At 47.4% G+C, this 16996-nt stretch overlaps 1 protein-coding gene across 9 annotated transcripts in view; it reads right to left on the bottom strand.

The window, feature by feature from the left end:
- Positions 1-8755, bottom strand: part of ZNF362 (zinc finger protein 362) — a 31927-nt gene extending 23172 nt beyond the window's left edge. For 2 of the 9 annotated variants that reach the window (XM_028740422.2, XM_028740428.2), the window contains exon 1: positions 8138-8298. Coding sequence is in view for 1 of the 9 variants with exons in the window: in XM_077931472.1 (XP_077787598.1) it covers positions 7912-7979 (68 nt within the window). In the remaining 8 variants the exon portion in view is untranslated. Of the gene's footprint in view, positions 1-7586; positions 7751-7911; positions 7995-8039; positions 8100-8137; positions 8299-8339 lie in introns of those variants that run through there. The other 7 variants (XM_028740425.2, XM_028740424.2, XM_028740430.2 and 4 more) reach the window with 7 other exon arrangements.
- Positions 8756-16996: the final 8241 nt, after the last annotated feature.

The raw sequence follows: 16996 nt of genomic DNA, 5'->3' as shown, positions 1-16996 counted from the left end.
AATGGCATTTGCTGCCTGAGCTTCGTCGCCAATTTAGGCGGCTTCAAAGGCGTGGAGGTAGGTTTTAGAGAAATTAAGGGAGGGGGGGAAAGGCTGTCAATGGCTATTGTCCATGGTGACTGTAAACTTCCAGCAGGAGCAGTCCACCAGAATTAGGCAGAATTACTCTGAAAGGCCCACAAACCACTTCAGTTTACCCTGCTGAGGAACAGGTGGGCGAGCCTGGCGTAAAAATAGCTGCTGAGGCACTAGGTGGCAAAATGTATGTTTGCAGGGAATGCCAAAAGGCAGCCTATGGGTTGTTCCCCAGAGACTTCCTGTGCTCTCTCCTGAACCCTTCCAGTGACTTGGGCTTGATAGGGAAGCCCATCAGTCGGTTGCTAAGCAACCACTCCGTCTGTTAACTCACCCTAGGCCAAAGATGAGGAACCGGAAGCACTCCAGCTCCCATCACCTCCAGCCGTTGGTCCTGCTTTCTGGGGCTGATGGCAGCTGGAGGCCTACCACATCTGGGAGAAGCCCTCACAGGCTCCCCACCTCTGTGTCAGGCCGCTGAGGTGGCCGCCTCAGGCAAATCGGCTGGGATGTCAAGTAGTTAGCCCTTTGATTAATTAATTGCTGCCAGAGACGGGATTTCTGGGATTTTTCTGCCAGGTGTCTAAATAAACTCAAAGCACTTTGGGTGATGCCATAACTCAGAGTTGGCCCACTGCAATCGGGGAACTTTAGGTCACATCCACACCATTCCTTTAAAGCATAAGGATGCCACCTTGAACAATTCCTGGAGTTCCCTGGGAAGGACTGATTGTTAAACCACAACCACGAAATAACTTGCAACCATAAAACTAAGATGGGTCCTAAAAATATTTGGTTTGCTTGAACAATGACTTATGGTCATTACAGAAGAGATGTGAAAGGCCCTCTCTCTTTTCCTTCCTACTATATGGCACCACAAATATCCTCATGTCACCCCATCTATTTCTTCATCCTTCCAATTAAATGTCACTTTGCTGCATGATGCACTGAAGAGGCCAACTTCTTTTCATTCCAAGCCTTGAAATGAACCCTGAAAAACAGCTTGCCTCTTCAGCACGTGCCAGGAAAATCGCAATAGGACCCATGCTTTCTAGGAAGGCCTTAGAGCCTACCAGAAACTGCACAGTGGGCCACTTTTAGCCCCAAACCCAACATTTTAAGAGAAACTACCCATTAGCACAGAAACAACAGGGTTCCCAAACTTAAATCCCCCCCAAAAAAATTTTAATTAATGGGTAGGCAAGATTTACTGAATGGGAGATGGGTAGGCAAGATTTACTGAATGGGAGATGGGTGTTGAGAAAGTTGATGCAAGTCTTAAATCTGCTTTTAGTCTTGTTATTTCAACTTTCTGAATATCTTCAATTCTTGCCACCAGTTTTTTTTTTTTAGTGATAATTCTATTCTTTCATCTTTTCTGTAAACTGCTTTGAGGTTTTTCTAAAAAAAATATTGAGCAGCTGAATATCAAATACTAGAGACTAGTAACATTTAACTATTCTTCCCTGGTCTGTATGATTTATGCCGGAATAACTTGCAGCTAACTAAATGTTTGAGCTGGAAATATGACCCTGCAATTATTATTATTATTCAATTATTGTTTTGTTTATTGTTTATTAATTTATTGTTTGTTTATTATTTATTAATTGAATTGAGTTGATTATTTATTTATTGAGTTGCCAAGGGCAACTCAAAGCAACTTCCAACCAAATAAACAAACAAAACCCCACAGATACATTAAAACCAAAACAAATAAAAAAACAAATCAATTAAACTAATACATTAAAAATACATTTAAAAACATTCTCCCACACTCTAAAAGGCCAGAGAAGACCGAAGGCCTGGCTAAAGAGGAAAGTTTTTGCCTGATGCCTACAGATATATAACAAGAGCCTCCCCAGGGAGAGTATTCCTCAAATGAGGAGCCACCACTGAAAAGGCCCCTTCTCGTGTTGCCACTCCCCCGATCTCCCATGGAAGAGCCACACAAAACAGGGTTCAAGACCTGGTTTGGTTCATATGGAAAGAGGTTGTCCTTAAACTTCTTAACTGCTCCCAATCCTGCTCCTTAATTCTACAACTGAGAATTAGCTGCTTTTGAATCTGTACACCAGGGATGGGGAGCCTGAATGCCCTCTGCATGTGCCTCCCTGGACTCCCAACTCCAATCAGTCCCAGTCAGCAATGGCCAGTGAGCCGCAGAAGAGGCAGCCTACAGCAAGCCAACATATAAGCCTCAGCCCCAAACGCAATACAGAGAGGATAATACCAACCAGCCTTACAGGGCATTCATGTACCTAAAACTCCAGTATGCTGCAAACCCTTCTAAGCATCATCACCACAATATTATCTCTATATATTGGGAGAGGGGCTCAAGCTTCAAACTTCACGAAAAGCAACAAAGTGGTTCGTTTTGAAACCAGCCCATAGCTATGCTCCCAAGGAGAGTGTATCAACACAGACGGCTGTGTGGACCTGCGACATAGAATATTAGATGGGCGACAGGTGAGCCTGTTGGAATTTGGCTGCAGCAAGGCGGGCGAACAGACGTGGACCTGGGATCACAACCTTGATCAGCCAGGCAGCACAATTGCAATGCTACACAGAGTTACCCGAGAAACTTCCGTGAACTCAGAGGAGCTCACTTCTGACCACGTTGCTCTAACTTGTAGGAGGACACATTTGAGCACAAGCCCACCGGAAGCTGGAACTGCATCGCTGGAAGGAACCACAAAGGTCATCTAGGCCAAACTCCTGCAATGCAGGAATCACAGCTGAAGAATCCCTGACTGAAGATCACCCAACTTTGGCTTAAGAACTTCAAATGAAGGTGAGTCCACCACTTTCCGAGGGAGTCTGTTCTGCTGTTGAACACACCAGAAAGTTCTTCCTCATGTTTAGTCAGAATCTCCTTTCTCGTCATTTGAATCCACTGGTTTGGTTCCCACCCTCTGGAGCAGCAGAAAACAATACTGCTCCATTTTCGATGTGACAGCCCTTCAGAGATTTGAAGATGACCATCATATCACCTGTCGGTCTTCTCCAGGCTAAATATGCATTCTTTAATGTCTAAACAGAAATGCAAACCATCTCCCAAGGTCTTGCCATTTAAACTGCAACCATGAATTAGGAGCACAGGAACCGGCGTATATACGGAGCCAGACAACTGGTTCACTTGGCTTAGTGTCTACACCAATTTCCAGTCGCTCTCCAGGATTTGAGGCAGGCGACAATCACAGCCCAACTTAGGGATGCCATTTGGGGACTGAACCCAGGGGCTTCTGCATAAAAAGCAGATGCTCTACCTTTTGAGCATCTCCTCCATTATTTTCCTTATTCTTCCAACTGCTCTACACCAGCCTCCTCCAATCTGCTGCCCACCATATATTGTTGAACTCTTGCCACCACCAGCCAGCATGGCCAAATGGTCAGGGATGACAGGCACTGTGGCCCCAGATTTTTCAAAGGCTGGCACAGACTGGTCTATACTAACTGGTAGTAAAACTTGAAAGCCTCATTATCATCTCATCTATCTGCCAGAACCAGGAGGGTTCATCTGTTAACCCTGGCACTCCAGCAGACATCAGCGCTTTGAGGGAAAAAAAGCCCTGAGCTAAGTTCTTCCCACTATTCCTGCTCCACTAAATATATGATCAAAGGGAGATCATCCGCTGATCCACCTTGTATGAGCAGCAAGGGAACCATGCAACTGTCACATGCAGCTTCAGAAACTCAAGATATAGTATCTAATTGCCAAAATGCACCTTAAACCTAGGTTACGGTCATCACAACAGAATGTCCAGGCACCATTTTCCTCCACTGATGTTTGCGGGGGTTGTTAATTTCATTTCTATATCGCTTTATATTTTAATGAACAGCTCTCAAAAACACCTTCAAATCAAACGATGCCGAGTAAAACAAATCCAAGCTTCAAGGAAAACATTCAGATCCTTCTCTAAGTGACCTTTTGCTTTCCTCAGTCACCAACCTGCCCCCCCCCCCCAGATCTCCACATGGTTGCAACTGGACCTGCGCCAGAAGCAAAACGCGCCTGGCTAATTTCGAACACTGGTTGCTCCCCTCCCCAACCAAGATCCCCAACGAGGTTCTGGTCAGCCAAGATGTGGGCGAAGGGCCCTAAACCATGACCACCACCCCTCCTCCAGAGGGTGAAATGGCTGCTAGCCACAACAGCTATCTTCATGGCTGGAGGCAGTAATGCTTCTGACTACCAGTTGCTGGAAGCCACAGGAGGGGAGAGTGCGCTTGTGCATGGGACCTGCTTGTGGGTTTCTGCACCTGAGTGGCCACTGTTTGAAGTGGATGTTGGACTAGATGGGCCACTGGCCTGATCCACTAGAGCTCACCTCATGTTCTTATGTTTAAATGAAAGGAACAAACGTCTCCAGCTGGCCCACATGCGCTTGGTCAACAACAACCGTCCTGTACAAGAATGATGCCGGAGCTGTTTCCTCAACTGGGAGCAAGAACCTCTTGCTCTCAAGCGCAACCCAGTCGCCCTTTCCCACAAGCCTGTCTCCCGTGAGTTTGGTTTAACGGCCGTATTCGGCGTGGCAATGCGCTGCCGTTTACTCCATTTGCCCTCATCGACTGGCGGTTTTAGTTCACATCATCAACCATCCTAAGCATCTCCCACCAGGAAGGGGAACGCACAAGAAGCATTTCCCTCAAAATAAGTTGCTTTGCCAAGGCCTCTCTGCTGGAGGAGGGGAACCAAGTGCCCTTTCCCACAGAATCTTCCAGCAAAAGGCAAGACAAAAGGCTCCATCGAAGCCTTGGTTGCTGGTCACTCTGTGGAGGGGAGAGGGTGTGTTTGGCCCCGTGGACCATTTTTGTGAGGGAAAAGAGGATGGGCGGGGGGTTGGGGGTTCTCCATGAGGGAGCCCATCTGGGTCAAGTTGGGAACAAGAGAAATAACAGCAAGCACACAGCATGCAAACCAAACATTTCTTGGCTTTTCTACCAGTGTTATACCGGTAAATGGTGGAAAAATTCAGCGTTGCACTGAACATCAGGTCCTTCATTCATCTCCCTACAAATATACCCACGACCAGGATTAGGCCCAATTTGTTCACGAAGGCATCGATTGATACATAAGGCCCTCATTCTTCCCGCACCCCAAAACCAGTTTTTCTAAGAATTACGAACCCAGGAGTCTACTTCTGTGCTTCTGCATGAGTCACTGTTTGGGATGCGACTCCTCACTGGAAGCCTGAGGTGGTTACCAATGCAGAGATGCAACAGCCAGACTCCTTTAGAGTGTTGGTGATTTTGGTTTCCAGTATACACTGGGAATGATCCCCTCACACCAAATTATGAGACTTTGTAGAGTTGCCCATCCCCAGGAAGCAAGGCCTGAGTTGTAAATAATGTAGAGACACAACGAGCAACCTCCTCCCTGGAGATTCTCATTCTTAGCAGCACATTACCGGTTCTCCTGCAGTAGACACTTTGGGAATTACTGGGGTATTCTTTTGGCTTCTCCCCATAATCACATAACTTTAAGCATCAGGTCTGTATTTGTTCCTGAATACGTGGTCTGAAACCACAGCTCCTAAACATGAAGGAGGGCCCAGTTCTCAGAGATGGAGCCCCCTTCCCCAAAATACAACAGCAACATGAACACAGCCAAATGAACACATAACAGGAAATACCAAGCCAATTCCTCTTGGGGTAAGGAGTCCAGTATTATCGAGAAGAGCTCTGTGTGACCCGAAAGCTTGCAAACTCATACAGCAAGGTTAGTCGGCCTTGCTTGAGGAAGAGCCAAAACCACACCATCTCTATCACCGAGTCTTACCTGACCTTCTAAGTTCCTATTCTCTGCCACCGACAAAAGCAACAAATGTCTTAAGATGCCAAATGGATCAACTACATGCACACACCAGGGTTGTCTGAACCCCTCTCTCAGCAATGTCCAGTTCAGCTCAGCCCCAGGATGGCCCAAAAACTTGTGTGCTGCCTCTCAAGAATGTCTCCACCTCTTCTAAGGCCTCTCTGCCAGCCCGCTTCAAGAACAGCCACCCAATCCAACCTAACCCAAGCAGGCATTTTTTTTTGGGGGGGGGGGGTCAAATTGTGGCATTTTGGGTAGAAAGTCTCCAAAAGGCAAAATGCAAAAATTATAACTGAACAAAAGGACGTGGAGTTATGCCTCACAGATCCATGCACAGTGCACCATTCCACTGGAGGAGCAATAAATAAAATTTTAAAAACCAGCACATTTCCCAACCACTGTAGCCACCTCCCCACTACCGTCCAAAAATAAATCCATGCTTGTCTTAGGACACATTACTTCTTCTTTTTTAAGTCCAATGGCAAATGAGCCCACACAAGATTCGGCCACCAAACATCTTAAAATTTAAGTCTAGACCAAACACCACATATACAGGGAGACAAATGCACATGGAGACATTAAATATAAATATACGCACATACATATAAAAGCTTATGTTTCTCTGAAACTGTACAGACCTTTCTCTACCGAACTGCAAAAGTGGGGTAGGGGGGTGGGGAGAGAGAGACAGGATCTCCAACATTTTTTTTTAAGCTGCAGATTCCACACCAGGAGAAAATACCACATTCCAATTCAAACAGCTAATTTCCAAACTATTCCTCAGCAAACGTGGCATTTGCAAAAGCTGTTTTAAGAAAGCGAGCACAATACCCCATTAAAAGAAAAGGCATGTAGAAAAAAGAAAAGAACCAACAAATTCAGTTACAACCCACCCCCCACTCCTTAAATATTCCAAAAGGGGAAAAAAGGAAAGAAAACTGTACAACTCCGAGTCACTTGGGAGAGAGGGGGTGTCCTTTTTTATGCAATATTTTCATAGCCAACTTTCGCATAAGTTAACTTCAGATCTAAAAAAAAATAAACAAACAGCCATTTCTTTTTTCCCCCTCTCCCCTTAAATAAAAGTGCAATCGACACGCAATTCACAGTGCAAGAAGCAAAAACAGTGCAACATCCCAGACTCACACACACAAAAGCAAAGCAAGATTGCAACAACGCCAACCCCCCTCCCCAAAAAGCATAAAACCCCAGAACAAAGCAAAACACCCCTTTTCAGGTGCCCCCGGTTCCCCCCTGGGCTGCCTCTCCAACACTCTCAAGACAGTTTTTTTATTATTATTATTAAAATTTGCAGACAAAAGGGGAAACAAAAATGGCAGCCTCGCTTATTTTTAAAACAGAAACGGGGACGCCATATTCTGCAGATCTGCAAAAAAGGGAGAAATCGGAAGCTTCGCCTGGACTCCGAGAGGGGAAGAAGAGAGGAGGAAAAAAAAAATTCAGGCAGCCGCAAAACTAGAAAGTCGGAGGGGGGAAAAACGGGAGGAAAAAAAAAATTAAGCTCCTTTTTGCCCTCGCCTTTATTTGCATTAAATCATTGTTGGCCGGAGGTCTTTTTGCACCAAAAGGGGTGTTTTGTTTTATTTATTTTTTTAACGTATTATTCTTAATAATCTTTCCCTCTTTTGAATAGCCCGGCTTTTATTTATTTTTTAAAAAAAAAGACACTTCCTATACCAATACACATGCTCCGCTTGCAAATTGCAACCCAAGCCAGAGATCCGTCTGCAAAGGAAGAAAATGGGCACCCCCGTTTCGCTTCCTCTTCCTCGCCTCCTCCTCCTCCTCCTCCATCTCCACCCGCCCAACCTCTAGTTACGTCGGGGGGGGGGGGAATAAGGAGGAGGAGGAGACGACCGGGGAAAGGGAAGACAGTGCCCCCCCCCGCACGATCTCCGGTGCAGACCTGCTGCAAATGCGCGCATCGAATTTGCAAACGCACCCTCTCCCCCCCCCCAATTCTTTCCCCCCCTTTGCAATCTTAGCCTGAAACTGACATGCATTTGCAGAAAGCCACGGAAGGAGAGGGAAAAAAACATGCAGCGTTGCTACTGAGCTGCAACATTTGCAATCTAGCCCCTTCTCTCCCCCCCACTCCACAAGTTTAACCCCACCACCCTCCAACCTCTCCAATCCTTGCTTGGAGCTGGCCTGGGAGAGCGCGTCCGCCTCTCTGCCCTTTCCTCCATAATAACAGAACACAGTAATCGGAAGAATACACACCTTCGATTGCAGAGGTTTTGGCAAACGTGGGGCGCTTTTAATGCAAATAGACATGAGGCGAGAGTATAGATATCTAGAGATAAAGACGGGTAATAATAGAGCCACTCAAGTCTTATCAGGAGGGGGGGCAAAAAGGAGTGGGGTTTTTTTAACACTTCCCCCCCCTCAAAAAAAAAAAAAAAAAAAGGACAACACTCCCTACCAGGGCGATCTTGGGAAGTTCAGTCTCTATAGCTTGGGTATTTTTTTTTCCTCCCCCCCCCCTCCCCGCCGAGTGCTTATAAAGCTCAGTTCAAATCTTCCGGGTCGGCCTGGAGTTCACTTCTGGTTTTTGCAACAACCCAAGCCAGCCAGCCGGAGGGTTGCTTTCAATGAGGTCCGAACGAGCAGCAGAAGGGTTTTTCCTCTTGCGACCGATTCTTCCTTCCGCCTCCAAAAATGAAGCAAGTTTTCTTTAAAAAAGCATTTCTTTTAAAAAAACACACAGAAAACCTCCGTATTCTTTTTGATCGTGTTATTTTCTTTTCCCCTTTTTCCTGCAATCTTTTTTTTCTTTCTTCCTTGGTAGTTGTGTGCGAAAAGATTCACTTCTTGCGAGTTTCCAAAAGGGGCAGATCCAGGAGAGGCGAGGGAAATGGGGGAGGGAGTTTTGGAAAAGAAAACATTGGGGTGGGGTGCAGAGGGGGTTTGGTGGGTGGCGGAGGGGGGGGGTGTCTTGTGGGTTTGGCTGGCTGCAGAATGTGCCCAGACATTGCTTGCTAGGCACAGAACAAGAGATGGGCTGGCTTACGAGCCTGTTCCCTCCACCCACTGATTTTTATTTTATTTAAAAAGCAGATTCCTAATCATCTCTCCCCCCCCCCCAAACACAACCCCCAGCCCCAAAGTTGCCTTAGGCAACCTTGAATTTCCAATATAAATTCATAGGCACCTCCCTCGCAGGGGGGGAAATAAAATAAAGGGTGTGCTGGTTAATTCAGGAAGGCCCGTGGCCCTGGAATCCCTCTTTATCTGCGAGCAAGCACCACCGCAAAATCAGAAGCACGGAACTGTAGAGTTGAAAGGAGTCCCCAGGGGTCATCTAGTCCAACCCGCTGCAAATGCAGGAATCACACCTTTAAAGCAAAAGCAGAAACAGTAACCCCTGTCCCACAAACACATTTTTAAATAATGTAGAATATTTAATTGGCCTTACAAAAACACACACAACAGAAATACAAAATATAAATTAACATATAACACTTAAGAACAATTTAAAACAACCTCAGCCTTCCCAAAGAATTCAGTTTTTTCTGCCAGATGTTCTTGCTGTCAGCTGAGACTTAAGAATAAAATTGCCAGGCTGTTAATTTTGGAAATAATACGTCCCCTCTTGCCCCCCCCATGCTATGCCCCTGTTGGGAAGACTGTTCCATAGAGAGGGAGCCACCACTAACAAGGCCCTTTTGTTAAAACTCCAGCTGCCATCAGCCTCAGCCAGCATGGCCAATGGACAAGGATGATAGGAGATTTAGTCCAAGACCTGGGGGACACCAAATTGGGGTTATACACAACCTCCATCAGCTGTATTTCACCTCTTCCTGCTTGTATGGGTCATTTCAAAATGGCAACAAGTGTCACTGGCTTCTATGAGTGGGATCCTCTCACCTCTCTGGGTCCAGAAGTGGAATTGGGTGGGGTGGGGGACACCCAATGAGGACTGGCCCATTTAATTATTAGGTGTCGTGGTTAGCGTGTTGGACTAGGACCTGGGAGACGAGGTTCAAGTCCCTACTCAGCAATGAAGTTCACCAGGTGACCCTGGGACAATCACTGCCTGTCAGCCTAACCTACTGCACAGGGTTGTTGAGTTCCTTGAGCTCCTTACAGGAAAGACAGGACATAAGCAAGCAAGCAAATAATAAGAGAGCTCAATGAATGCCTTGAGCTGGCACCCAATTCATGCTCTACGTTCTCAACCACCCTGCAAGGTAGGCCAGCATAATCATCCCCATGTAGTTGACGAGAGATCAATGTCTTGCACAGGAGTGCCTTGCAGATGTCATTGGGCTCCAGCTCTCATCAGCCCCAGAGTTGACTAACCCTGGTTCTTACCTCAAGGCTTCCCTAATCAGTTTGGAGCTGGGCCGAGTTTTGAACCCAGGACTTCAGTTCTTAGCTGCCGCTGCTACCTCACCAAGGAAGACTGCTGCTTCATTTGCCCCACACGCAGATGTGGAAGAGAAAACATCTCAGCACGTGCTTCTGCTCTGCCAGATGTGCTGCCCGTAATTACGCATCAGCACACTCTATTTGTGCTGATAAATTGCCCTATGACTACAGTAATGCACCATAAATTAATCCCAGGACAGGGAGTGAGAGAGAGTGACCAGACAAGCTTTACAAGCTCATCCCAGAGACCTCTGCCAAAAGAACAAGAAGGGACCAGGCTGGGAATGGGTGGTATCTCTCCGCCTGTCTCTCACCTAGGCTCAGAGTCAGACCAGTTGCAGGCGACAGCAGCCTTGCTGGATAGATCATTGGCTTCGTACCAATCAGCTCATTCTCCATAATGGAGAAACCCATGTTCAGGTTTGAAAACAATGTCTATCTCACTGTAGTCTCCATCTTCTTACAGCTTCAGCTCACTCTAGCAGCAACCTCAGGTGATAAAGCAACAATAGGGCTGCTGCTAAAATGGACCCCCCTGAGAAGCAAGAGGGAACGATCCACACACACACAAACAGCCCAATGAGCACTGGGCGTTCTCAGTACCCAGAGAGTGCTAGCTGTCAGCTGGAAAAGGAAAACACAATCGGAAGGCAGAACGGAACGGTATCCGGGAAATGGGCATGGCCAGCCGGCCGGCTGACTCCCTGGAGTATTATTGTCAGGAGGTGAAAATATACTGCAGCAATTCATCATGCCTTGGGGCACATCCACATCACATATTTATAGCAGCACCATGGCATTTTAACCAGTCGTGGCTCCCCCCAAAGAATTCTAGGAACTGTAGTTTTGTTAAGGGTGCTGAGAGTTGCTGGGAGAAATCTCATTTCCCTCCGAGAGCTACAATTCTCAGAGAGGTTTAACTATGGTTGCCATATTTCAATAAGTAAGAACCAGGACACCCCAAAAATTGTGTCCGGGTGGGAATTCTAGCACTGTGAGGTGAATAAGGGTTTCCCAACAACTCTCAATAAATCCCCTTGACTGTTAAAGAGGTATAAGAGTGTTACAAATGAACGATGCAGATGTGGCCAGTTTTCTCTTCCCTTTGTCCTTCATTTGGTTTTGGAAAAGCTTTGTCCCAACATTTTGCTGAAAGCTTTTTCCTACTTAGCTGGGTGCTTTGTTCCTCATTCCCCCTCTGCAATAGTCTGGCTTGTGCCGAGTCAAAAGTCAGGAGGATAGCTGTTCTTTGGATTTTAGATAGACTCTCTCTGTATGTGATTGTCCCATAACCTGGTAGCGGCCGTTCAAAAGCAGCTGGGCAAGTTCTAGCTTAGCATTGGAAAAGAGCTACTAATTTAATAATGGATGCTTGGTTGGAATGAGTCCTCATGGAAAACTGTCAAAGCAATTTGAAGTTTTCTTTTCATTTTTTTTTAACCCACAAAGGTCAAGGATGTTTTTGAGAAAACATGGCCTGTGTTTATTCAATACACTAGAAAGGACAATACAACCATGCAACCACCAGCAGCTCATGGTAGCCTCTCAAACCATCTATTCAGATGAGAAAAACAATCTTCTGCAACCATTTAACACCCCAACATGTAAACTATATTACTACTGACTCTATATGCATCTAATCTGAACGCATGGACGGAGGGGGGGCGGGCCTTAGGGAAGCAATCTTACATGCACTTGTTCACTTGTACCTTTGCAACGATTATGAAAAACACAAAAACAAAAACTATTTTAGTATTTATAAAAAAGAAAGACACCTCGGCAATCTATGTTGTACAAAGCAGCGGACGGTACATTGCAAGGGGATTTCTCATTTCTGCACATGAAAATAGGCACCTGCACACAAGAGACAGGGTGAACATAAGACCACCAGAAGAGCCTGCTGGATCAGGCCAGGGGCCCATCTAGTCCAGCCTCCTGTTCTCACAGTGGCTGACCGGATGCGTCCTGTGGGTGTGAGTTCCATAGTTTAACAATGTACCCTCTTTAGAGATGTAAATGTTTAGGGAGGCAGCTGAACCTTGATGTATGGGGCCAGCTCTCACGGAGAGCATTCTAACAAGGGATGGACAAAAAGGCCCAAATGAGGACCATGATCTACCAGGGACAAGGGTCCCCAGAATAGGGACAGCGTGTAGGATTGTGAAAGGTGTGGAATAATAATAGGCAAACAAGTCAGCTGTATTCTGCACACACATGCAGTGTACCTTAAAACCACAAGAGGGAGCCAAAGCATAAGAAAATAAATCTGGGGAATATTAGTCTGTAAGTAGATTTGTAAGATCACATCTTTGTTTTGTGTGGGTTGATGTGCCGTTCTCTGTGTGTGTTCCCTACGTGCACATCTTTCTGAAGGTTTGGGAGGAAAATTCAGCTGGTTTGAAGCCCCTCCCAACACTGCAAGGGTGGCAGTGATGATGGGGGAGCTCTGCATTTCCCCGTGCCTAAAGGAACACGGCAGAGGGGCCTGACTGATGTCACTAGGCAGGGAATGTCAAAGTGTAACACAGGCTTCCTCAAACTTGGCCCTCCAGATGTTTTTGGCCTACAACTCCCATGATCCCTAGCTAGCAGGACCAGTGGTCAGGGATGATGGGAACTGTAGTCTCAAAAACATCTGGAGGGCCGAGTTTGAGGAAGCCTGGTGTAATGCCTGAGTCCTGAGGGCCAGGTAGAGAAGTCTGGAGGGCCACATTCAGCCTGTGTGCCCAAGTTTTCTCCACTTCTGTCCAAGAGGGTGTCCCCCCCCCCCCCACAACCCCACTTTGGTTTCAAGAGAGACCCGACAAACAATTGTCCTGCCTTCTCATCAAAATACAACTCAGCTGCAGGGCAAATTTATTTATTTATTCATTTGGAGAGGGGTTTTTTGTGGTAAATCTGCTCTTTAGCTCCACCCCCAAAAGTTCCCATACAATAAATTAAAAACAAGATGGTCCCTGCCCACAGGCTCATAGTCTAAAGGACACGACAGAAAAGGAAAGAAGGAAGGAGGAGAGCAGAGGAAAAGCGAAGCAAACAGGGGCACCAATTCTTAAAATTGGTTTCTTAGAATGGCCAGCTGTTATGGAAAGAGTTTGAGGACAACAGGAGCCCAGTGGAGATGATTTTAGTGGCTTTCTATGAGGTACTGTGGCCCTGCATCTAAAAAGTGATCTCTGTTACTAGAGAAAAAGCTGCCTCTATTCCTATCACTGAAATGTACCTGCTTGGAAAGCTGCAGTCTCCAGGAACTCTGCAGAACACAAGAAGAGTCTGCTGGATCGGACCAATGGCCCAACAGATCCAGCAGCCTGCTCTCACAGCGGCACCCAGATACCCCAATGGGAAGCCCGGAAGCAGGACCCAAATACAAGAGCCCCCTCCCCTCCTGTGGTTTGCAGAAACTAGTATTCAGAGGCATGGCTGCTTCCGACTGTAGAGGCAGAGCAGAGCCATCATGGCTAGTAGCCATCGACAGCCTTTTCCTCCTCCAAGAATTTGTCCAATCCTCTTTTAAAGCCATCCAAGGAGGTGGCCATCCTTGCCTCTTGTGGGAGGGAGTTCCACAGTTTAACTGCGCACTGTGTGGAAATTTACTTTCTTTTCTCTGCCCTGAATCATCTGCCATCATTCAGTTTATAAGAACGTAAGACTGCGGACCAGACTGATGGCCCATTTACCTCAGCCTCCTCTTCTCACAATGGCAGACCAAATACCTCCCCCAAGCAGGACTAAGCACAAGAGCAACTCTCCCCTCCACGACACAGTATTAACAGACCCTCCAAGTGTCCCTGTTTTTCCCTGGATTTACAGAAGTCACCCTGGTTTCTAATTTGATCCCGGAATGTCCTCCTTTTCCTTTGGACGTCTCTATTTTCAACAGAGAAATGCTGGAGAGTATGGAGTCGAGGCAAGGAGATAAGTAACTATACAACCTTTAGTAGACATCCAAAGGTAGCCCTGTAGAGGGAGGTTTTTTTTTAATGTTTAATGTTTTTATGTATGTTGGAAGCCGCTCAGAGTGGCTGGGGCAACCCAGTCCGGTAGGCGGGGTACAAATAATAAAATTAGTATTAGTATGGAATAGGGTGTTCCTGTTTTCATTGCAGAAATGTAGGAGGGTATGTACTAATAGCTGCTGCTCCCCAGGAAAAGGTAAAAACTGGGGCACATTAACCAGGATCTGCTGAAGCATTGCTTCTGCCTCCTTCCCTGACTGCTTCCTCCAGAGGTGCAGCTGAAGAGATTGGGAATGGAAAAGAAAGAGGCGGTGTGTGTGTGTGTAAACGCTCCTGCCTTCAACCAGCTTCCAAAGAGGAGCGAATTCTGTGTGTTTCTGATAGGAGGGCCCCAGCCCTGCCAAAATAAACAGGAGGGGAGAGCTTGGCCGCAGTCCAAGAGTAGCAAGAGGCCCTCCGAACTGCCGAGCCTCGGATGTCGTGCGGGCAGAGCGCGAGAGGAGTCCTCTGGGCAAAGCTTTGAAAACCGGCCCAGGAATGCGCCTGCCACAGGGCTCCCGCAGCACAGCTGCATGGCGTGTTTAGATAGCATCCTTCTTCGCGCCACTGGAATGTCGGGGCAGGGAGCTAGCAGGGTGGGTCACTGCCCTCTGCGAGGGGAGCACAGAGCTCCCCCCACCAAAAGCACAGAAAGTGAGAGGTGGCCTTCTTTCGAAAGCTGGATGCAAACTTTTGAGTTACACTGGATTCTGCAGGCAGAGGTGTACAACATAGGGAGTTGCCTTATCCTGATCTGGCCCTGGAGTGTTCAACCTGACAGATTTAGGCTAGAAAGCTTTTCTGATCTCCGATACTATTTTAACTGGAGCTGCCATAAATTCCACCTAGGTCCTTCTGCACTTCAGAGTTTTCTGGTTTTTTTGAACCACCTCTTTAGAGACATAGGTTCCCAGGTTCACCTTGGTGCAGCAGATCCTGACTTTTAAACGCAAGTTGCTGTCTGTATCACCTTTGGTCACAGAATCTTAGCTGGAAGGGGTTCCCAAGGGTCATCCAAGGGTCAAATCACAGCTAAAGAATAGCCACCCAAACTTTAAAAACCTCAAACAGAGGAGAGTCCACCACCTTCTCAGGCAGTCCATTCCACTGTCAAACTGCTCTTACTGTCAGGCAGTTCTTCCTAATGTTTTGGGGTTATTTTATAATATTGTTTTATAAAATCCTTAAATATTTTAAAAGCCAGTCCCACCCATACAGGGCAAAGAGCTCTCTCTTTCTCTCTGACTCTCCCTCTCCCCCCCCCCTGAGATATTGTTTCCAAGAGAAATCCCTCTGTTCGTTCTACAAATTGATGTCAACAATCAAATTGATAATCAATCACTGTTCAGCTGAGCATGATCAGCAGGCGCAAAGAGTTGTTTGGAAAAAAAGTTACAGCCAGTCAATGGAAGGAGGAGACTTACAGTATGTTACAGTGTAAATTCTGTCATTCAGGGCTTTCAAACATTTCACATACACCATAACTTCCTGCAATCCTTACAATGACCCTGAAAGGTAGGTCACTATTATTCCCATACTGTACATGTAGCGTGGGGGAACTGAAGCTGAGAGGAAGTGACATGTGTTGCCAGCAGAGGCAAATTTCAAACGAGGGGGTTATCCATACACATCTCAGCCTAGACAATGCTAAAATAAAGAGAAACCTAACCAAACAACAACAACAACCCCAAAACTCGTCCAGCTGCATTTGAAGCAGTGAGGGTGTGAGGCGACGGAACAGGACTTCTGGAGCAAACTGAGTGAGAGAAAAAGTTTAAGCATGCCTCCAAAGTCAGTTTGCTGCTTGGAGGCCAAGTCTGGCCCCGGGGGATCAAGGTGGAGAACAGTGCCTCTCCCCAGCTTCAGTCCCCCTGGTAGATGATTTTGATGGAGGTGTCCGCCTCTGCTTCCTGCTTGACGCTGTAGCTCAGCGTTGAGAAGAGACAGTGGTTCACTTCTTCCAGCCAGTCCAAGATGCGCTGCTCAGTCTCAGGGTCAAGCTGAGGAGGCCTCTCCCGAGAAGAGAGACAGCCCGGCTCTTCTGCCTCCGACGCCCGATCTCTCCGAGGCTCTTGTGGGACGCGTGCCGTGTGGGGCGGCCCGGTTCCTCTGCGTCCGAGGCCTTCCCCAAGCAGGAGCAGCTGCCCTCCCCACACATAGGGTGCAGAGTGCCGCCCACTGGGCAACGGAGGCAAGAGGAGGCTCTGAGAGAGAGTGCCATGTCCGGGGACTCTTCTCACATGATGGGAAGGAGCAGAAGAACCATTCCGTGCTCCTGGACTCAGCCTGGCGGGCCTGCTGCTGTGGCTTTTCCTTTGCTCTGCCCAGGCCTGGAAGGGCAGCGGTGGCTGTCGAGAAGGCCCTGGTGCCAGCAGCCCGCGGGCAAGGGGGGCACGCAGGCCCCGGCGCGATCCAGAGGCCAAAGACCTCCCTGCGATGGAGGCCGAGAGGCGATGGTCTCCTCCTCCTTGTGGCTTTGCCATCCACCTCCTGGCGCCTCTGCTCTCACCTTCTCTTTTGTTACAGAGCCTTGGAAATGGAGAGAATGAACTCCACAAAAAGGCTCGCCCCGTCGTTCAGCTAAGGCTTCTCTTTTTCTCTCCGGATCACCCCAAGTGGGAAGATGTATCCCCTGGAAGTCCCAAGCTCCAATAAACCGAGGAGGTGGACTTTCCCCGGCAATGCACACACTCCGCAGGACCTCGTCGAG

The sequence above is a fragment of the Podarcis muralis genome, chromosome 7 (assembly GCF_964188315.1).
Source record: "Podarcis muralis chromosome 7, rPodMur119.hap1.1, whole genome shotgun sequence".
Lineage (NCBI taxonomy): Eukaryota > Metazoa > Chordata > Lepidosauria > Squamata > Lacertidae > Podarcis > Podarcis muralis.
This window is presented reverse-complemented; position numbering and strand designations above follow the sequence as displayed.